Source organism: Saccopteryx bilineata, chromosome 1 (genome assembly GCF_036850765.1).
Source record: "Saccopteryx bilineata isolate mSacBil1 chromosome 1, mSacBil1_pri_phased_curated, whole genome shotgun sequence".
NCBI lineage: Eukaryota > Metazoa > Chordata > Mammalia > Chiroptera > Emballonuridae > Saccopteryx > Saccopteryx bilineata.
This window is the reverse complement of record NC_089490.1, coordinates 353,878,880-353,901,939: the sequence shown is the minus strand read 5'-3', so window position 1 is coordinate 353,901,939 and position 23,060 is coordinate 353,878,880. Positions and strand designations below refer to the sequence as shown.

The 23,060-nt window shown below is 45.3% G+C and overlaps 1 protein-coding gene across 3 annotated transcripts in view; it reads right to left on the bottom strand.

Annotated features, from left to right (window-relative positions):
• The window catches only part of SYT9 (synaptotagmin 9), a 249,601-nt gene that overhangs the window by 26,411 nt on the left and 200,130 nt on the right, over positions 1-23,060 (bottom strand). Inside the window, exons 4-6 of one of the 3 annotated variants that reach the window (XM_066250855.1) lie at positions 18,274-18,394; positions 16,663-16,834; positions 14,460-14,589 (exon numbers count right to left, since the gene is read on the bottom strand). In XM_066250855.1, coding sequence (XP_066106952.1) covers positions 14,460-14,589; positions 16,663-16,834; positions 18,274-18,394 — 423 coding nt within the window. Of the gene's footprint in view, positions 1-14,417; positions 14,590-16,662; positions 16,835-18,273; positions 18,395-23,060 lie in introns of those variants that run through there. The other 2 variants (XM_066250854.1, XM_066250856.1) reach the window with 2 other exon arrangements.

Here is a 23,060-nt window from a genome sequence, read left to right as displayed (position 1 = left end):
AACAAATTTGGAAACCCAGGTTATACAATGTCCTGTCAGTCTGAACCCTGTCCCCAGAGTCCTTGAAGGAAGGTCCTCAGCACTTCAGACAGGACCCACCAGCGGGCAGGAGAGGAGCCCAGTCACCTCAGGGAACTCTTTCAGAACAATGACACACAGGTCCAACTAGAATGGCCTCTTCCTTCCTTCTGTGGCTTTACCCAGTATTTTTCTCCAATTATAAACACACAGTTGGTGTCTCTGGCTGTGTAAGCATTTTAAGGCCAAGCCCAGCTCCAAACTAGATGGTTAAATATTTGTGATAAAAATAATCTATTTGTGCTCATGCAAACGCTGCAACGCAAACTCAGGTGTACAGCATCTTATGCAGAGAAGCTAAAATCAAGGGGTAGTGTTGCTTCCTAACAAAAAGATGTGATGGAAAGCCAAGAATTCTGGTCTTTTGGAGACGAAGTATTCTGGATGGCCCTGAAAATGCGTGCAGCTGGCTGTGCTCCCACGTTTCCCTTGGTCCTCCCACACGGCATTGCAACAACATTGGTTTCTGAACTTTTACTTCAGTTTCTCATAGTCAAGATCAGGACTCATTATTGGGTTTGGAAATCAACTTAATGATGTGATCAGTACTTTTTTAATAAAATTAAAATTTTCAAAAAATGCATCACATGTCTGTATATTATCTCATGAAACTTTCATTTCAGTTTTATGTCTGTATGTATCAGAATGTACAATGTATTTTCTTACCGTAATTCACAGCCAAGATTGGTTGAGGCACACTGTTCTATTCTCTGTATAATTGGGAACTCAATGCAATGCTACACCTTATGTTCTTAACATCTAAGTCTCTGTAAATCATTGGAAATTCCAAAAGCCAGAGAAATGACAAACTTGGAACATCCCCAGAAAAGTTATCTTTATTTGAGCGCTGTAAATAGCATCATCAAAAATCAGTGATGGGGCCCTGGCCGGTTGGCTCAGCGGTAGAGCGTCGGCCTGGAGTGCGGGGGACCCGGGTTCGATTCCCGGCCAGGGCACATAGGAGAAGCGCCCATTTGCTTCTCCACCCCCTCCCCTCCTTCCTCTCTGTCTCTCTCTTCCCCTCCCGCAGCCGAGGCTCCATTGGAGCAAAGATGGCCCGGGCGCTGGGGATGGCTCCTTGGCCTCTGCCCCAGGCGCTAGAGTGGCTCTGGTCGCGGCAGAGCGACACCCCGGAGGGGCAGAGCATCGCCCCCTGGTGGGCAGAGCGTCGCCCCTGGTGGGCGTGCCAGGTGGATCCCGGTCGGGCACATGCGGGAGTCTGTCTGACTGTCTCTCCCCGTTTCCAGCTTCAGAAAAATACAAAAAAAAAAAAAAAAAAAAAATCAGTGATGGAAGAGCTGGGTGGAGTTCTCACCTGCTCAATACTACCTTTCACTGCCTGATGCTATGCTGGATGCTCTCCGCTATGAGGTATCATTTAATCGCCACAGCAGGTATTGAGAACAAGGTAGGTACTAACAGCCCTGTTTTGTGGAGGAGGAAACAGATCCTCAGAGAGGTTAGGTCCCATGCTCAAGCACACGGCTGTAAGTGGCAGAGCTGGCACTAGGTTCTCCTCCCTGTTAGACACAAATGCAGCACCACTGGGCTTGTCCACCCAGAAGCTTAACTGGGTCAAGCCTCCCTCCTGGGTGACTCGACTTGGCTCTCTTTAGTTTTTGTTTGCTTCCACCACAGTAGCTCTTACATGTCTCTTGTTCTACATATTCAGTTTCCAAATTAGTTTTGACTTCAGGAAAGTGTTCAACAGTAACAACAAAAGCCCTCCCCAAACTGCGCTGTTAAACAACTAATTTAAGCCTTTAGGTGCAGGCTTAGATTTGCTAAGTACTAACTTAGATTTGCACATATCCAGATGCATATGGAGAGCGGGTTACAGATAGTCCAGAATCATGCAGGACCTTCATGGTCCTCTAGTCTGGGAGTCAGACTCAGCAAGTTCTCATAATAGAATCCAAACTGAAATCCATGTTAATCCGGCTGAAGACTTCCTGGAGCAATGAAGGTTACCTCGTCTTTTGCCAGCAAAACTGAATCCAAATCTTGAAATATCTTTTATCTCCTTGCTCTACTCCCCCTCCCAGCCAAACCTCCAAATTCCTTTCCCTGTGGCTGCCTGCCCTCCACCACTTCTCTCTCTCCCAAACCTACTCCTCCTTCAGCTTCAACCACAACCCCTTATACAACCTCCCACCCCACCCCACTCATCTACTCAGCAGGCAGGGCCCACTGAACAACATAGAGCACTAGAAACAGAGGCCACCGACATTCTCTGGTCATGGGGGGAGGTAATATAGTGAGGGGGCCCCAGCCATTAACTTCCAAGCTGTCCTTTCTGGATGGAGTTGGATGAAGCCCTGAATCTGGTCCAGATCTTTTTTTCTATCATAGTCCTGGTTCCCCACCATTCTCTGGCTCACGGAGTCCCCTTCTGGTCTTTGCAGCTGATGCACTTAGTGAAATGTGATAGCCGTCTGTCTGCAATTACTCAAGGACACTTGTGAAGCTCAGAGCCACCCACCTGGTCTATAACACAAGATTGAGTGCTGTGTTTCCGGTGCTATCACCATTATTAATTCTGTTCCCCATCCTGCTACTGAGGAAGCCCATACCCAGCAGAGCAGTCTCCTGGGCTCCCAGGAACTCAAACACAGTCTGTAAAGACAGTGAAGGAAGCTACATCTGTGCTGCAGGCTTTAGAGAATCATCGACTTGACATTAGTAGAGAAACACCTGGGATGAGTGCTCCTCGAGACTCCTGTGTAGCTCTAAAGTCCTTTTCTTTTACATTATTCCCTTTCTTGCTCTCAAGCATCTCAGCTGGCAGCAGCAGCAGCAGCTGGAGATAAAAGCCATGTCCCTGTAACAAAGTGTAGCTTTCTCAAGGGCTTGGCTCTTAACTCTTTCAGGCCCACCGACATGCGAGCTCAGGAGTCGGTGGGCAGATGGGGTGCCGGGTGCGATAGCTTAGGTTCCGCGGGACTCGGCAGTAACCCTGATTCCCCTCATCCTGAGTGTGTAGAGTTTCTCTGTGTTACCATTGCTTTCTCCTCAGGGATCCCTGGGTCCTTATTCCTGGTGTAAAATCTAGTTCCAGGTACTCCCACATTCACATGCTACTTGATTCCATACTTGAAGAGCCATGTAAGTGTCACATTATTTTTAAGTGGCGGGATAAGAGTACTAATCCTGGGAGTGGACATTCTGCCATTTTAAGGAACCTAAGACTTTATTTTTTATTTTTTTAAATTTTTTTTAAGGTTTTGTTTTTATAGAGAGAGAGTCAGAGAGAGGGATAGACAGGGACAGACAGACAGGAACAGAGAGATGAGAAGCATCAATCATTAGTTTTTCGTTGCACGTTGTAACACCTTAATTGTTCATTGATTGCTTTCTCATATGTGCCTTGACTGCAGGCTTTCAGCAGACCAAGTAATCCCTTGCTCGAGCCAGCGACCTTGGGCTCAAGCTGGTGAGCTTTTGCTCAAACCAGATGAGTCCTCGCTCAAGCTGGTGACCTCGGGGTCTCGAACCTGGGTCTTCTGCATCCCAGTCTGATGCTCTATCCACTGCGTCACCGCCCGGTCAGGCAGGAACCTAAGACTTTAAATGCAAGTGAAAGACCAGATTCCCACAGTCCCAGCTCCCCACCTAGGAACACGATGTGGATTTTACCTTGCAGGCTCCAGGTGGACAGGCAGAGGGCAGGCCTGTGGCTGCCCCGCCCTGCTGCGGGGTCCTGTCTTATAAAGTTTCCACGGCCAAGGGACCTGAGGTGTCAACTCATTTCTTGACCTTGTGTGCGAAGAGGGTCTAATTCCCACACCCTTCACTTCCACCACCAGGCAGACCCCGCCTGTCAAGCTGGGGTCCTCTGCTTGATCTCTATCAATCCTAAGTCTGCGGTGGAGACTTCTGTCATCACTCTAACACCGGAAGCCCATTCTGACCCATGCTTGACTCTGGATCACCTTTTAGAGTCTGGATCCGAGGCCGCAGTCACTATCACAGGAGGGCCCCATCCTCTATCCCTGTATGGAAGCTTCTTGAACAAGGATGGGAGCAGCAGATGCTCAGCCTCCGTATGTTGGTTATGGATTCTGTGAACCCCTTTGCCTACAATTCATCCACGAACATCGTCCCCTTGTGAGCAGGAGCTGACTGCTCTAATCCAGATTTCTCCTCATTGTGACCCTGCCTCTGGTCAACAAGGAAGGAGAATGGAGAAGCAGCCCAACAAAACCACTCTGTCTGGACGCACCTGCCCCTTTCAGAGACTGCAGTAAGCATTAGCGGGGGGGGGGGGGGAATCTGGAAACTTTGCATTGTTTATATTTAGTCAATCTTAATCCTTCTGCATGACATTGGTTTTCTTGATTGGTTTTATGACCTTCCTCTAGTAAAGTTTTTTTAGTTTGGATACTTACTACCAATATGTACAACATTGAAGCAAACTCCATTCAGATCTGTCAGCTATACCAGAAAAAAAAAATCACACCTTATACACATAATTGCTTCTCTTCCTGACATTCTGAGCACAACTCCCAATAGCTCCTCCTATACCTAGAAGTTAAGACTGCATGATATAAGTGCTCAATTATTTGTCAAGTTTCCCTGGCTTTTTAAAAGCCCCCTTTCCTTATTTTTCAGCATTTGAATGATCAATGTCATCACATTTCATGTCCTGAACTTTATTTAAAAACGGAGGAAAACATGTAATTCTACCACTGCTAATCACAGACTTGGGACCTTTAGCTTATAAATAAAAATAATAAATCTAGGGTTAAAATATAATGTTTCCGTTGCTAAAATACTGTTATTAAACAGCATTTAATTTTAAACAAATGAGCTGCAGTACATGCTAGGACATGCACACAGGACAAGACAGCCATGGCCGACCTTCGCCCCAGCGGGACTGAGCCTTTATTACCCAGGGGAGTGGCCTGGGAGGGCGAACACCCGGGCTCCCTCCGTCCACGTGGGATTGGAATTCCCCTTTGGTAAGTAAGATACAAAGCAAAAGGAAAGCAGTTTTTCTTCTAATTTTTTACATTACTTGTGTGTTGTTAAGAGCAGAGAGTCTTTCTTTTGGCCATACCTGTTTCAACACACAAGCTAACTAAACAAACATCAGTAATTTGTTTTATTAGGAAAAATGGAATGTCTACCATGTACCACACGCTTTGTTAGGGATTGGATATATGACGGTGAACAAGACAGAAGGGTTGATCTCCTGGCGACTTTGGAAGTGGTTCTCTCTTCACTCCAAGGGAACTGCAAGCAACAGGGCGTGGGTGTTCACTTGTGGCCTAGAGAAGGTATTTTCCGTTTCAAGCAACAGAAGTCCCGCTCATGCTGCTTACATAACAAAGGAAGTGTATACGCTTACCTAGCTGACCCTACACTTACCAGAGAAGCTTGTTCAATCCTATGCTTTTGAGGGTCAGGATTCCTTTTCTCTCTCTATTCTGCCACCCATGGGGTCAGCCTCACCCAAAGCCTGGCTTCTCTAGAGGTCTGAAAGGGCCACAAGCTGCTCTGGGGATGTGCTTCCTTGTTTACATCCAACAAGAAAGAAAGAGCATCTTTATTCAAGCATTCACACAAAAAAGTTCTATAATACTTTCTGATTAAAGCAGCTTATACAATTCTAATCCCCATGGTTGGCTTGACTGGTTTAGGCTGAGACTAGGTCCTAGCTCCATTACTGGAGCCAAGGATGAAGCCAGGATTCCTAGACTCCCGAACCAGAGTCACGGACATCAGAAAGGGGGTGTTGGTGCTGGGGAGACAATGACAAATGTTCACGCTGTCTGGGTGGGTACCTGTGGACCAGGCAGACCCCCAGCCTTCCTTCTGCTTTTTGTTCCTGGGGCAGAAGAACTAAAGCCATCTCTCCTAACACTGCTGTCTGCAGAATCACTCATTAACTTGACTTTACTATTTTATTGTCTTCATTAGCAACTTTACTATTCCTAGAGAAGACTCTTGCCAAGCTAAATAAAATTATTGCTCACCGGGCCTATGGTGGCACAGTGGATAAAGCATCAACCTGAAATGCTGAGGTCGCTGGTTCAAAACCCTGGGCTTGCCTGGTCAAGCCACCTATGGGAGTTGATGCTTCTTGCTCCTCCCCCCTTCTCTTTCTCTCTCACTCTTTCTTCTCTAAAATGAATAAATAAAACCTTTAAAATTATTGCTCATTATAAGGACTTCCAAAAAGACCATCAATTCTTTAGAAAGCATCAACAGACAATTTACACCCCAACACTCACAATCCTCAGCTTGCTGTGTCCACCTAAACTATGACAGCATGATATTGACCCAAGCCTAACCACGCCCCCCCTGGCCTTGTCTCACCCCCCCCCCTTTGCCACACAGAAAAAATGACCTTAAACTAAATTTTAAAATCTTCATAACTCAGACTTTGCCTTTTCCCTTTTCTTTCCATTACCAGGTGAGCAATAAACTCGGTTTTGTCATATCAACAGACGTTCTGGTGATATTTGGGAGATAGCATTCAACAGGCACGTATCTTGAAAGACCATCTCCAGGGGCAGTGGTCCTCCTGATGTCCTCGACCACGATGCTCCACCATGGCTGTAGGCCCCCCTTCACCCAGTCAGTACTCTCCTCTTCCCAGATGCCATGAGGGGGTGTGGTTCTTTCAGAGGCTGACGTAAATAGTTCAGTTCATTTCACGTAGGGGGAAGAATCGGTCCATCAAGCCCTCTATATTAGCTGTCGCATCTGAATGCCACTCCTGGCAATGGAGATGACTGCTGAAGACTCAAGCCCACTGTTAACCACTTTCTTATATAATTACTATTGAAGTGTGCCACAGGAATGGTCCAGGACAGTGACTGCTGGGGCAAGGTCATTCTTTAAAATATTTTTTCCTTTATTAACTTTAGAGAGAGAGAGAGAAAGAGAGGGGAGAAAGGGAAGGAGGGAGAGATTGAGAGAGAGGGAGAAACATTGATTTGTTGCTCCCTTACTTATGCATTCATTTATTGTTTTCTGTATGTGCACTGGCCAAGGATCAAACCTGCCTGCAACTTTGGCATATTGGGATGATGTTCTAACCAAGTGAGCTACCTGGCCAGAGCTGTGGGCCAGGTCATTTGAGAATGAGAGGATAGTCAAGATATAGTTGTCTTTCTGTTCAGGCAGCAAATGTTATTTTCCAACACAGGATTATCTTTTAATACCTCCAGTGTTTACCCTAATGCTTCCATGTCATGTGTGATTATTATCTCTACAGACCTTCGGAAGAGTCACTGGTTTTGTATACCAGCTAAATGAGAAAATGTTTAGCATCCTTTTTTACACGGATAATTTAACACAAGAGAGAAGGCTTGCTTGGGAAATTCAAATGCTCTTAGCTTTGCTTGCTGACCATTCACTCCACCAGATGGAAATACAATACCTCATTAACACTAACCATGCCTACTTGTCCAAACTACATTCTGGCCACTTAACAGATTCTAACAAGATTGTTAATGTTTTTCAGGTTCCCAAACACGGAGCACATTTTTTCTGTGCTTCGCAATCAGTTTTGCTTCAGTGGCCCTGCAGGTATTTTTGGATACTGGCATGCTCAATCCCATCAATAAAAACTAGCTTACTTGAGGGAGAGGGTGGATCTCAATTGTAAGTCCTTTATTTTGTCCAAAAAATACTTTCCCACTAGTTTTCATTTTTTCCTAATCTTCACATGTAGGTGGAGTGAATCATTACTTTGTGTAAAACTGCTGCTAAAATGTTTCCCTGGTGGGAAAAGCCAACCCGTGTACTAATGGTCTCGTCACTTCCTGATCAGTTCTCATTCAGGGTACAATGGTGCCACTCACCATGGGGATCTCTGTGCTGTTTCTATGTCCTCTTTCTCTTATGAAAGAAGATACTGAAGTACTTTAGTACCTGGCCATTGATATAAGCTCAAGAGAAACCTTCATGATTTAGTAAGGTGCCTCAGCCACTGTTCTGAATATTTCTCTGCACTCAAAGTGCAAAGCCAATATCATCAGATGGCAGTGCATGGGAAGCAAGGGTGCAAATGACCTCTTTTCACGTCCTCCTACTAAATGGAGAAAAGGTAATTCAAGCTTGGAGCTTAATAATAGCCATCTCTATTTGAAGAGCCTACTGCAAATGCAGTCTCAATCTTTTACATTGCCCTGAACTGACTTCTACTTTGGACTCTACTGCATGGGGAGTTGTGGAACTTCAGAACCAAAGGAACCCAACTGCTTTTATTATATGTCTCTTTCATTCATTCATTCATCAAATACTATTTCAACATCTATGTAATAGGAACGGTATTTCTATTCCCTGTAAATCGTGTTGTCCCATGCAATTAATCAATGCCCTATTGCCAGGTCTTGTCTGAAAAGAAACACTTCTAAATTCCAAATGTTTCATTTAGATGTTGAGAGTAAACCTTGGACATTGAGCATAGGATAGGTAGAGAGGAATCATGCTATGGATATGAAGGAAGTTTCCACTGGCTGGGAGGAAGAAGTAGTGAGCCTTTGGTGGAAGAAATAGGAAGAGAAGAGGAAAAAGGCTTTGATGTGAGGTCTGGCTTCACCCCTCAGGCTTAAAACCCTGAGTTTCAGGTGAATTGAGGAGGCAGCTGAAGGTAGATGTGGCTTCTAAGCCAACATGAGGCTAGAGGAATGATGTAGAAATGGCCACGTACAGGTATCAAGACGATGCCTGTAATTGCAATAAAGTCTCCAGCAGCTCCTGGGTGTCCTTGAATGCCTGGAGGATGTGGAAAAGAGGTGACAGTACTGGTGACAGTGTTTCAGGGGGTGTTCCAGCAAGAGAGGAAGTGACTTTGCACCAGGGGTTGCAAAAAAGACCTTCTGGGCCAAGCATGCAGTGGGACAGAGCACCAAGCCTCAAGATTTGCAGGGCCATCAATAGCTCGCGTGGGGTCTGGTCAGCCTCAAAGTGGGCTGAGCTCCCAAGGAGCAACCTCCTGACCTGACTGAGGCTGAGAACAGGCATGTGTTACACCCGCAGAGATCCTCAGCAGCACAGGCAATGACAGGCGTCTGATGGCCAAAAACAAGCAAGACAAACACACCCAGGCACAGGGACACCCAGACCACCACAGGCATGAGTTTTGTGCTCCCCCGCACCTACACGCCAGCTTGGGAAGGAGGAAGGAGAGAGGAGATCTCAGAAAAAGAAAAAGAGGTCTAGTTGGGAAACTGAATGTTACATTTAATTGAATATTTATTCCAAAGAGACTGATAGAACCTAGAAATTACTGAAAAACATTAATTAGCAAGATCAAGTTTCTTTTTTTCCCCCTCCCTGTTTATTACCAGAATGGCATTTGTTTTAGATAAAGGACGTTACATTTTCTTGTGCTATTTTAATGAACTTTTAAACATTTCTTGCTTCCTCAATTTCCATACAGAACAAACATTTTGTTCTCTGAGATACTGAGGTTTTCTGCCGGCCTACGTGTTGGGGAGCCTCTCACGACCTAGGGGAGGCGGTGTGGTGACACGTGGCCTCCACAGATTCACTGCTCATCTCCTCCACTCCTACCCCCGACATGCACATTAGGCTTATGCTCAGTTCTTGATCACGAAGCATGTGATCGTGTCTAGGTTCACTCGCGACTGGAGTTCAGTGTTTCCCAAGACCTGAAGGTGGGTGCCAAGGGGCAGCTCAGGTACCTCCCACTGGGTGAGTGGCAGCGCTTCCCAAGCTCTTCCAAGTCCTGTGCTTCAGGCCATGCGTTTTCAAAATACTTTTCCTGTCTCAAGTTTCCTTCTCTGCTGGTCTATTTCTCACCAGGATCCAAGCCTGCAAAACACCAACCCCCTTTGGGGAAACCTGATCTGCTTGGCTTTTTCTAGTCACCCACCCTCTTTCCGGAGAATCACTACTATTTATTTCATAACTCTGTTGTGAGTAACAGTTACCCCAGAGTGCCATAGCCTCTCTGACTCCCTCACTTCAAAATCTTCTGGGTTAACAGTTGTGTTCACTTTTGTCAATTACTCTGTCCTGTCAGGGCCCAGCTCAGGAAGCCTGAGTCCCGCGTTCCGGTTGGAGTGAGTACCAGATCACATTTCCATGACCTGCTGCAAACTGGACCGAGGTGGACACCTAACCCAACAGGGCAGTCAGATGCTTTCTCTTGGGACGTCTGGACCTCGAAGCCTCCAGGTAGGCTTTGCTGGGCACCTGGCTAAAAGGGCCTAATAGTATAACTCCCCGTGGAGTCTGCACAGCTGACATTTGCTCTAGTTCTATAGCTAAAGTTCACACCCTTAAGAAGGCAGAGGATGGTAGATAAGGACTCAGCCTGCCAGGGTTCACTGTGCTCCCTAGTTATGCTGGGAATTGTAGAACCCTAGTTCCAGGGGACATCGGGCTGCGGTGGTCCGAGCAGACCACCAGACCAGTCAGGCACAGAACCCTGTTAGCCTCTGGTAGCCTTCTGGACAATGTGGAAAAGGCTGAGCCTGGAGACAGGAAGGCTCTGGGCACCCCTGAGTAGGACTCTGAGGTTTAGAATCTTGCACTTCTGCCAGTCCGGACAATGCTGCTGATCTTCACCGTGAATTCTGATTAGAGCTCTGTTTGCTATCTTTTCCAGGAAAGCAAAATTTGATTTAATCAAATGGTATCTGTGCATGGTCTTCCCACCAAACCAGGTTTACGACTTGTTAATGGAGAGGGTGTACGTAGCGCTACACAGGGAAGCAATGAAAGCCTGCGACTGTTTCTACGATTCTCTCTGGGCTCGTGAGCAGGCTGGCTCCACATCTGGAAGGTAAGCAGGGTGCTGGGAGGTGGCCAAGTCAACACCGTCTACTCTTGGATATATCACAGAGGGGGCTGTAGTGGGAGTCCTAGAGTTTTGTCATCTCCTGAGGCCCCACAGAGGGGACACTCCTTACCTCCCATCCAGGTAGCCTGCTCTGACAGAGTCCTCTCAGTTTCCCAAGCTTTTGACATCCTGGGCAGTTAAGGGAACGGGATTGGCTGACCTTTGAGTGTGCAGTGAACACATCCAGAATCCCTGAGAGAGAAATATATTTCTGGACTCTTTGGCTTTGAAGACTCCATCTGCCACCTGCCCTGGCAAGGTCAGGGCATGCTGGATGCAGCCCCACGTGGGCTGCCAGATCTCTGTAGGCTTGGGGCTCAGTCCTAACCTGGTCCCTCAGGCCCCAGCAGAGAAGAGCTTCTGCCAGGCCAGCCTCCCTTCACACTAAATCCTGACTATTCCATGTTCTCTCTTTTCCCTTTTTCTCTGTCTTTCATTCGAACACATAGGCTTATGTACACACACACACTGGAACTGGGACTTAATTATTATTTTTGTTTTAAAGCAGAAATTTAAGGGACGAGGGTATAACAGCAACTTATTTTTAAAGCTGAGGAAGAAAGGAGAAAAAAACAGAACTTATATGCATACATCTGTGTCCATCAAAGTTGCAAATGACCCCTTCCCCCTAATCTATGGTAATGGCTCACGGTGAGTGCAGGGGACGAGGGATTTCCAACCTCCCTGTGATCCTCCACGACAAACATTATGGATGATGTTTCTGGGTGTAAAAGTCACACGAGGACACACAGCAGTCACTCAGGGTGTGGGACATACATAATAATGACTATAACTGGGGACTTTCCTGAGCATTTACCATGTGACAGCCTCTGTGCTTCACACGTTAGATGGTTTAATCTTCATCACCACCCTTGAGAGACAGGTACTGTGATGGCCGCTTTAGGGATGAGAAAAGTCAGATTCAGAAAGGAAAAAAACAACTTGTGATTGGCAGTACAAGGACTTGAATCTAGGTCCATCGAACTCCAAAGTGAGAGCTTCTGACTGCCCTGCCTGCAGCCCCTCCACCCTCACGGCTGTTACCCAAGTGCAATGACCTTTCCGATTCTGCTTTTCATCTCCTCTGGTACCAGTGCCCCACTTTTGCTAGTTGCGCATTTATTTTTAAAAGGACAAGTATTGCTTCTCCTCTCAGGATGGATCTGGAGTCCTGGGCACATACTTCAAAGAGACAGGAAACCACAGGGCAGGGACAGCCTCCCTGGGTTCTGCCCTTCATGTGTTTCATGTCCTAAGTTCTGCGGCAACAGTTGAGAAACGACCATTGTATTAACCAGTTATTCTAGCATCTGGAACAATTGATTCCCAAGATTCAGTGGTTTAACCCTAAAAACATTTATTTGTCCCTTATATAACGGACAAACAGAGACTGCAAAGAGCCAAGCGCTGAGGGTTTAAGGAGTATTTCTCCCTGCCCAAAGTCACACAGCATCTTTTCCTTGGCGGAGAAGAAAGCCTCCAAGGTCCGCCGTCAGCCATCCGTTGTGCCACGTGCGGGCGCTGCTGCTCAGGGCCCCTCGTGCATGCACTACCCAGGGTTAGTCTCCAGCAAGCTTGCTGAGAAAGACACGCTTGTACACAATCAGGGCACAGGGCTCAGCCCTCGTCCTATCCTTTCCCATTTCCTGTGTCTTGAGAAACATAGAGCTTTGGCTTTCTTTGACACTCCAGATTACAAATAAGAATTGAAGTCAGCAAGGACTTCCAAGGGCGCAAAAGTCTACTAGCACTGCTCTAACTGCCCTGTTAGTGACAGGCACAGTTTAATGAGCCCACAGATGGAATTCTTTGAAACTTGCACCAGGAGCTTAAGAAGTGTGGGGCAGTTCAGTCAGCATCAGGCCTCCAGCTACTTCTCGGGTGCTTCACGGGGCCTGTGGGTCTCCCTTGGGGATTAATTTTGAGTCCAGGAAAGAAAAAGTTTCGGCTTCAATGGCCCAGGGGCAGAGGTGTCCTCAGGGACCTGCAAATCGGGGGTCCTAAGCTCTACTTGAATATCCTGGAGCTCAGAAGCAATCTATAAACCCTGTCTTGCTCTTCTCCCTCCAGGCACTATCTGCAACAAAAGAAGCCAGTCCCTTTGTCCCCAGGCTAGACAGGGGCCTCTCTGCCTCTCTACAGCTGCCTGCCTGTTCACGTCAACCAGACTAACCTGACTGCCCATGGCAGCAGAACCCCTGCTGATGGCCTCTGAGGATGGCTAGGCAGGGGGCAGAGCTGTCTGCCCTGGGAGAGGAATAGAAAAGGGCTGTGCCTGCAACCCATGCTCCCAAGGGCTCAGATCTCTTCACCGACCAGGAGCAGGAGGAAGAAATGCTTCATGGACAATTGCATCTCAGCACGCCATGCACTCTCCTGCTTTGTGCTGCTGTGCATACTGGATGTATGATAATGATTATGACTATGCACTTTAATGACTAGTTTACTTGCCACATTCTCTCTCTCTTATGATGTGCAAGCTCTTCAGGGAAGGAAGGGATGGTTTCTTATTCACATCCATTTTCCGTACCTAATATGGCATTTGACCCGCAGGAATGTTGCCTAGCAAATGCAATTTATGTTTGAGAGAATGAGTTAGTAAGTAAATAAGAGAGTGATTCAATGAGCAGAAATGAATGGGAAAAGACTAAATGAGAAGTAAATGGTGAGGGAGTGAGAGCAAGAATGAGGCTATGAGAGACAGAATGATGGCCCATTGCCTCTAGGTATTCACTGTGTTCTTCTTCACTGCAAACAAAACCCTAGTTTTTAGTTGGCCACATTTTTACTCAACAAAAAGAATACATTTCCCACACATGTCCATGTGACTAAGTTGTGACTAAGCTAATTGTAAGTACCAGTGTCGTATGAGACATCAAGGAAAATCCTTGGAAAAGGAATGTGTGTGTTTTTGGTCACCTTTTTATGGCCTACAAGATATGTGATGGCTAGAGCTTAGCAGTCATATTGTACCCTGAGGTGACCTTAAAAAATAAATAAATAAAAAAGCGCCATGCTAGGTCAGTGAAGTAGAAAGACAGAAGAAGTTTAGGACTCTACTGATCACGGAGCCACTGTAACAATCTAGAAAACCTTCCTCTGGGCCTTTATTAGGTAAGACAGAAATAAATTTTCATTTTACTTATTGTTATTTGACTTTTATCATATGTAGTTGGACCTGATATTTATCAACTTGTCCAGTATCACAAGGTCCTAGTATCCAGGCCTCCTCTCTCCCAGTCTCAAGTTCTTTCTGATGTCAGGCATAAATCACCACATGACAGCCTGAAAATGCCACATTCACCCAGATCCTGATATCCTTAACATGTCAACCCAAAGCTATCATATAGAATCAGAGAGACAGTCAAAGTGAGGGATGCTTCCTGAACTGTGCTCAAAACCCACCAGGCTGGTGGGGATCACAGACTCAACCTCAGACTGAACACAGTTCCAAACAGACCGGGAAATGGACACTCGTATTTTTGGTGGTTCCTCCATTTCAACAGTCAAGCATTTATTTTTCCATAAAGTGGACTATGTGGGGATCGGTTCTTACCTCCACCAGGGAATGCCAGTGTGCAATGGGCTTCCGAGGATATGACAGCATTTCACTCCAGTGGTCTCTGCCCAGCCTCTCAGCTTTGTTGCCTACTTGACACACGCCGATGATCTCATTGTGACCTATACTGTGAAAATGGTCCACAATAGTTTTTTTCTGAAAATGTTGGTAGGTAAGAACAATAACTGCTCAATCAAACCAATGTATATAAAGGAACTAGGGGGAGTTGGTTCTTTCCATTCCATAATTTAAAACTAGATTCTAAGCATATCAGAGAACAGAAATTGTGATTCAGTATTATACAGAGCGGCACAGAGAATAGAAGCCAAGTCTGACCCTCACACCTAGGTGCTTGTAACAAGGAAGTGTCACATGACACAGCTTAGCTTATTCCCAAGAACCCTGTGTTTGAAGAGCTCCCCAGTGCATGCTGAGGATGTCGCCTCTGTCTGGTTTGGGAACTAGGCTGACCTCCACACCTCCAAACCCATGTAATGAAAGGGGGCCACCTGGAAGGAGTTTCTTGCAGTAACAGCGGCTCAAATTCCTGCAAGAGGCAACCAAGTACTGATAGAGGGCCAGCTGTGTTTTGAGCTCCTGGGTCTCCTTGCTACCCCTCTCTTTAGAGCACGTGTTTCTCACGCCCTTTTCTCCCTCCTTCCAAACCCAGTTCTGCTTCTTGGACCCAATTTGACCTCTCTACTATAAAAAGATCTTTAGCTCCTTTGACGTTAGGGCTAATATTTCTGAAATGTTGCTTGGCCTTAGCCCCCCTGCCTTAGCCCCCCTCCCCCTTTTTTTTTATCCTTAGTAGATTTTCATAAGAACTCCTTTGCATAATTAGAGTGACATGGCCCATCTTTTAACTGTTTGAGATACAAACACACAGACTTTCTCTCCTTTTTGCTTCCTGCAAAGATGAAGGTTTTCTGTCTTATCTGTGCAGGAAGTGAAGGGGAGACAAGGTGAAGAAGCCTTGTGAAGGGTATTTGAGTCTATGCTCATTCAAATCAGTTGCGTGCAGAAGCTCCATGGATTCTGCCATGGATTTTTCCGGGACAGATTCATGAGTTTACTGAGAATTAAACTGAAGCAGAGCCCACATAATCAGATTCTCCAGTGCGGGAAACTTGGCAATAGCTTGAAAAATGCTGGCCTAGCTTTCCATGGTTGGTGGGCAATGTCCTCTCCTGTGGCGTGACACTACTGGTGTGGCGTGTTGTCTGGAGGAGACAGGAGGGGGTCTGCTGCTCAGCGTGGGCTGTCACACCCATGAGTAGCTCGGTCACCCACGTGCCCCTTGGGTTGTAAGATAGCTATGCTTCACCCAGACATCTGCTGGAAAAAGTGTTCAGGGCACTGGAGCTGTTTTACTGACATTTCAGGGGTATGTGGGAAAATTTTTAGCTGCGAATAATATTTGGAAGATTACATTAGAAGTCAGAATGATTTTTTTTCATAACTGTGCCCAGACCACGTGGGAGGTTTCCAATTAAAAAGATACTTTTCATTTCAGTCTAATGACTGGTTTAACATATATAATTCCCTGTTGGTACTTCCTTTGCATATTAAAGTGACTGTTTTTCAAATCTGTCCTTTAAATACACAATTGGCTACAATGTAGGCTATAAATATCTCTTCTGTGCTGTATTAATTAGGAAGTTGAGCATCTTATACATTTTAATGTACCCTGTCATCCATACTGATTCTAGCATTTTCAAGAGAACATTTATGTGTCTGCTTTCAGACTTAAGTGGATGGAAATGATCTTTATTAAACACATTGGGAGAAGAAAAAAATAACAAAGTTATGTACGTATTTAGAAATGTTGACTGTCTAGCTGAAGTGATCACTCTGTTGTTTTGAGTGAAATCTTTCCATGACGGCTAGGCAGGATTGCCCAAGGGAACATTGAGACCAGTGGGGCCACAGTTCTCCAGGCTGGGAGTCTAGGGGGTAAGGGGGGGGGAGGGATGGGGGTACAGGAAGATGAAGAAGGACGAGCGCTAACAGGCACTTCCATAAACTGACTCTACAGTCTGGTTCGAACTCCTTGTCCATCAGCTTTCCGCGAGCTGCTCGTTCGAGGCACTTCCTGCTGCCAGGGCACCAACTGAGACTCTCTGGCTGCACTGCCCCCTCCGCCCTCCTCGCCTGGACACAGCAGACTCGCACTGAGAAAGAGCCCCAGGTCTCTCACCGGTCGTAGTCCATGACTGCTATGGACAGATGGATTTGGTCAATGTTGTCAGGAGGGACATCAAAGACTATGGCTTCGTTGTAAACGGGGTTCAGGGTGTTCCTCTTGGTGGACGTCTTCCTCTTCTTCAGCCGTCGGCCGTCACACATCAGGGACACTTTCACGTAGGGATCTGCAGAGACCGAGACAAGCAGGGATACCGTGAGGACAGAGGTAGACTTAGGCCGCCAGTTTCATCACTGCGGAGTGTCATGGACTGTGTATGCAGAACTCCTTTACCTGCCTGTAGACTGGAGTTGGAGCATTTTAATTAATACGATGCCGGAGCAGTAACTAGAGTTAGGACAATTAAGTCAATCATTCACAAAAAGGCACAGGACTCTGTCTCCTCAAAATGCATGGGATTTAAAAATAGTGTGAAAAGAAAAAAAAAACATCTGTTACCAAATTAGAAACCGTTCCAGCTAGAATTTAAGACCTGCCTGGCTGTGACAGGCAGAGAAATGCAAAAGCACTTTCAAAGGCGCGGAGAAATGGGCTGCAGGTCCCAACGTGGAGCCGCTCTGGACAACCTTTTCCTAAACATCAGGTCTTTAGGAAAGGGAGAAGCTGAATTTTTAGAGGACAGGGGGAATTTTAGGGGTTGATTTTCTTGAGCCCCAGAGCTGCTTGCAGTGGGGTTTCAAAGGGGGAAGCAGTTCAGCACGTCAGGGAGAGGCTTGCTGTGCTGCGATGCTGGGATGGTGTGACAGGGAACAAGGCTGGTCTCGGCTTCAGGTGGGACTTTCTGGGTTCCGCTTCACTGTCCTACTGCTCAGTGGGAGTTCTTCTCTCTTCACCTGCATAACAATGTGTTGCTCTGACTCCCATACACTGTCCAGGAGGGACTGAGAAACCCAGACGGGCCACATCTTTTTCTGCCTGGAAAAACAGTGGAGTACAGGAAGCAGAATACACTGCCTTTGATTTCAGTGACCACAGCCAGTGGACTGGATATTTTAGGACCACATTTCAGGAGCCCCTGCAGAGGTTGCTTGTGATTTTGCATGTTAGAAACTGCATATTGGGGCTTTTTTAGGGTTTAGAATTTAAGGGACATGTTCAATTTACTGGAAAAATCAAACTCCATAGTCACTAATGAGCCTTTCCTAAGGATATAGGATTCTTCAGTCTTCAGTGAGCCTGAAATGGTAATTGCTTATATCTGAGCAAAGACTCAATTAGATAAGCTGTAGCATCATGTGTAAATTGTAGGCTCAGTTCACAATTATGGTGAAGAAGACTTAAGAGAGAATAATAATAATAATGACAGCTAACAAAAGATAGCACCTAATATGCACCAGGCATGTTCTTTTGGCTTTATATGTGTTAACTCATTTACTCTTTTAGCAACTCAGTAAGCCAGTTACTATTATTACCCTCATTTTACAGATGAGGAATCTGAAGCCCAGAGAGGTAAAGTGACTTGCCTTAGGTCACACAGCTATTTAGGGCAGTAATTAAACCAAGGTACTTTGAGTTCAGAGTTCATGTACTTAGAACTCTACTAGAAACTTTGTAAGGTACTACAACAGAACCATAGGAGAAAGTCTGAATTACAGAATGTCCCACCTGATGCTCCTGTTATGTCCATTGCCTTTAAATTCCTTGCTTTTATAATGGTGATGGTCAGTCTGCCGGCCGTTGGAAGGTAACAGAGGGAAAACATCAGCTCTCCAAGATCCACATTGTCCTGTTGAGAAAGCACAACTGAAGCGTTAGCTGGCATTTCCAGCCTGGTGTGCAGAAGGACCAGCTGCAGGGTGATCATCTCCTGAACCCCTGGTGCCTCTCACCTTCATGTCGGTCACATAGAGAAGAATAAATGCCTGTCCTTTGGGAGCCCCTTCCCCCAAAGAAACACAGCCCATCTTTAGATGGCAAAGCTGTGCAGGCCATCCAGGGTCTCTGTCATCCTCAATCTGGCCACCTGCCGCCCTGCACAGCCTCACACAAGTCCCCATGGTCCAGAAAGTAGCCCCCAGAGCAGAAGTTCCCCCACAGCCTAAACTATTCCCCATGGAGTCCCCCATGCAGGTCCCTTCGTATCCCCATGACAATCCACACACAGCCCCCAGGACAACACTACACAAAGAGGAGCCCTGCGGGGCTGTGCAGCCCCCACCTCGGCCCTGCACCCGGACGCACCCTGAGTGCAGCCCCATGCAGCCGCACACAGTCTCTCACACAGGTCCCCACACAGCCCTCGGAGACCCTCCCACCCTCATTTCCTACATGGCCTAACCCATGAAGTCCTCCAAATGGTCACCATCCATATGCACCATTGCCCACACACTCCCCTCCATAGTCCCCCTGAGTTTGCCACAGTACCCTCGTAAATCCTGCAAACACCCCCTACCCCAACTCACACACACACACACACACACACACACACACAGCTCCCCTGGACCCTGGAAACATCTAGTCCCTACATGTCTCTGGACCAGGACCCTTCAGAAGCTGTGAGTGGTACCCAGTAACCCCACACATCACAGCTCCGAATGCACCCAGCCTCAGACAGAGCCCCGAGCAGTGTCCACACAGGGAGAGATGGCTGGGATGGTTGGGATGGCTGGGGCCCAGACCCACAGGCCTCTACCACCCATCAGAGGACTCCCACTTTGCTGCAGCGCATGTCTGCTCCTGGTGTGTCTCTAAGGAGCCCCATTTCCCTCTGTTGGGGAAGACATCTCCTCAGGTAGCACACAGCCATTTGAACAAGTCAGAAAACATGCTTCTCTTCCTCCAGGGAGAGTGTAACTAGAAAGGAAAATAAAAAAGCCAGTTCACTTAGTTTCAATTTCTGTGATACCTGAGGTTATTAAGTTGGGTACGCCTGACTAATTAATACAGTTTCATACTGACAATGCTCTGGGGAGCCCAGTTTTTACCCTGAACATCCACAGCCTCTCCTTCCCTTCTCAAGGAGTCTTCTATTTTTAAAGGCACCGATTCAGCTCCGGAAGGTCACCTCACCCAGCTTCCCTGCCCTGACTGCTTCTGCTAGAGGACGAAGCGAGGCAATCTGTTTGGTCGTGAAGGCAGATGGATTGCTCTGTATCTCCATGCGTCGCTTGCCTCGTGTAAATGAATGTCCTCACCTTGCAAGCCAGGTTCTCCTGCTTCCTGGAATCCTGACCTCAAGAGACCCAGGTGGCTCGGTCTTTCTCTCCAGGGTGGAGATGAGGAAGAGAGATGAGAATTCCATGAGAGTGGGGGTGTCACACGGGCAGATGTTGGACCGCTTTGCACCACTGTGTTTCATACAGAGGGAGGAGTGTCTGTCTCACTGAAAAGGGAGGCTCTGACCCAGCTTCTTTCTGGTAGCATAGAAGAAAGAGAAGCACCAGCTGCCCCTCACATAATCTTTTCTCTTCCTTACTCCTTTGCCTCTGTCTGCCTTAAGCAGAACACCCAGATACCTGTTCTCCCTCAGAGGGATTCACTGCACCTAGCCCACCCCTTCTCTCCCCTCATTTGCCCAGACCATCCTGGTGGGATGAAGTAAAACAGGATGACCAAACTCATGCCTACGAACCTTCATCACTACCCATCTTTTCAGCGTATAGTTCCTGACGGCCCACATTGCATAAGCTCTGCAGGGTTTGAGATGTGACCTTCAAGGCCAATGCACAGAACTGGATATGATACGTCAAGTTACTTTTGTGCTAAGTACATTTTTTTCCAGCATAAACCCCATTCACAAATATTTATATTCTATGACTGTTTGCTCATGAGTTAAAAGAAAAATAAAATCAGAGCCTTAGGCTTGGTGATACTACAGAATGTGAACTAGGGCTAGTGTCCACATTTGTTCTTAATAAAAAACAAACCCGACAAATTAAAGAAATTGTTATCAAAGAGAAAATGATTGCTTTCATTTCCAAGTGCTTTAAAAATAAATAACTAAAATTTCTGTGTCTGAGAGTAAAAATGATAAAATTCAAATATAGAAATTTTAAGTACAATATCCCCTTTTCTTACGTACATACGACTTACGTTACTCCTTTCCTCAGAGTAACACTGTAGATAATCATCCATATTTTTCTTTCCATCCATCCATCCATCTATCCATCCTCCATCCATCCATCCATCCTCCATCCATCCATCCATCCATCCATCCTCCATCCATCCATCCATCCATCCATCCATCCTCCATCCACCCATCCTTCATCATCCATCCATCCATCCATCCACCCACCCACTCTCATTCTTCTAACATTTGCTGTGGTTGTCATTGTTGAGCATTGTTTTTGTCTGGTTCTGGGAGGTGTATTTGCAGCAATTAAAACAGACATGGTCCCCTGATGAGAGATGAGCTTGCTGGGATATAAAACAGGAGTTGATGGCACCTAATGCTAATTCTGCTTTCTTACCATCAGCTGATGCTAATTTGAGGTCAAGAACCTGTAGGATCTGATGTTTGTAAACATTCCTTTAAACCAATGGTTCTCAACCAGGAGCAGTTTTGCTTCCTCAGGGCCATTTGCTACTACCTGGAGAAATTTCTGATTGCTAAAACTTGGGAAGTGGGTGCCTTACTGACATCTAGTGGGTGGAGTCCTGGGATGCCGCGAAATGTCTTACAATGTATAGGGCATTCATTCACTACAAAGATTTATCTGGTCCAAAATGTCAATAGTCGCAAGGTTGAGAAACTCTGCATTACACTGACATGCTTATATTGTTAGTAAAAACTTTTCCAGAATACTGATACAAGTCAAACATAAAAGGGGGTGTAGTGCTTGGATTCTTTTCAGCTTGAGTGCCCTGGAGGGTACAAGGGGAAGGAAAATGTCACACAGAGAAATGCTTCCTTTGCTGCTTTGTGTGGCCACGTTCAATATTGTTGGTAAGGTATATTGGGAATTTATAGCAAGTGTGTGTGAATTCTCTACCTGTCAATCTGTAAACTCTTCCTGTGATATGTGTGCCTGTCTATGACAGCTCTAGTACACTTTTGCATTCCTCTTGCTGGATTCTTATGGTGAGCTCTTTATCAATTTCATGAAGTTCTAGGAGGGCTGCTGCAAGAATTCAGGCATACCAAAATATTCATGTCACAACTACCGTTGTCTGTTCAGAGATGAGTTATGTAACCCAAGTAGGCCCATTTAGAGTCTGCTCTGAGACTGGAAAATCAATATTGAGAAATTCTCATTATACTGGGGTATTCACTAGGAAAATATGAAACTAGAACTGTTGTAAGGTTCTTGTACTATAAACATAGTACAGGTAATATAATATAACTTTAAGTTAGGTTGTTCATGTTAAAGATGTATAGTATAAATCCAAAAGAAATGAATAAAATAATACAACAAGGATTTATAGCTAATTAGCCAAAAAAGAAGATAAAATGAATGCTTTAAAATACTACATTAATCCAAAAGAAGACAGAAAAAGGAATGACACCAGAAGAGACAATTCTGAAAGAAATACAAGATGAACAGTGGATATTAAGTTTGAACCTATTTTGATGATTATATTAAATGTAAATGATAAAAGTATCCAAATAAAAGGCAAAGATTGACTGATTCAGTGAAACAGCAAGATACAATTTCATGCTCTCTATAAGAAATTTACTTCAAATGTAAAAGTAAAAGAATAAAAAAGATATGTCATGTTAACATAAATTAAAAGAAATCTAGTGTGGCTAAATTAATATAAGATAAAGTATATGTCAGAGCAATGAATATTACCAGGGACAAAAAGGGTCATTTCATTATGATGTAAGGGTCAATTCAGCAAAAGCATATAACAATCTAAATATTTATGCACCTGATAGCACACCTTCAAGATATATAAATATTATATAAAGCAAAAACTGATAGAATTGTGAAAATAAACAAGTTATAGACATAAATTTAAATACTTGAACCACACTATCAACTAAGTGGGCTGAGTAACATTAACCCTTTGGGTAGTATGAACATTCATGTATGTCCTCGTGCCTCCTGACCATCCAGAGTATGATCGATTTATTTTAAAAATGTGTAAGGCAACATTTAAAATAAGGCAAATGTATGATCTTCTTGTTTCCATAAATTGGTTATCAAACAAATATGATTTTAAGTTAATAAAACTGTAACTGGAACTAATTTCATTTTTTGAAAAACAACCTCACTCCCTGGGATCAGTGAGAATAAAAAAAACTCACTACTCAAAGGATTAAAAAATACTCTACCAAACAGCAATAAAATACACATTCTTACCAAGTGTACCCAGAACACTGAACAAGATAGACCATATTTTGTCTCAATTAAATTTGAGAAGATTTAAAGTATATTTTCAGTCTGCAATGGAAATGAATTAGAAGTTAATAACAAAAAGTTTTCTGAAAAATCTTCAAATACTCGAGA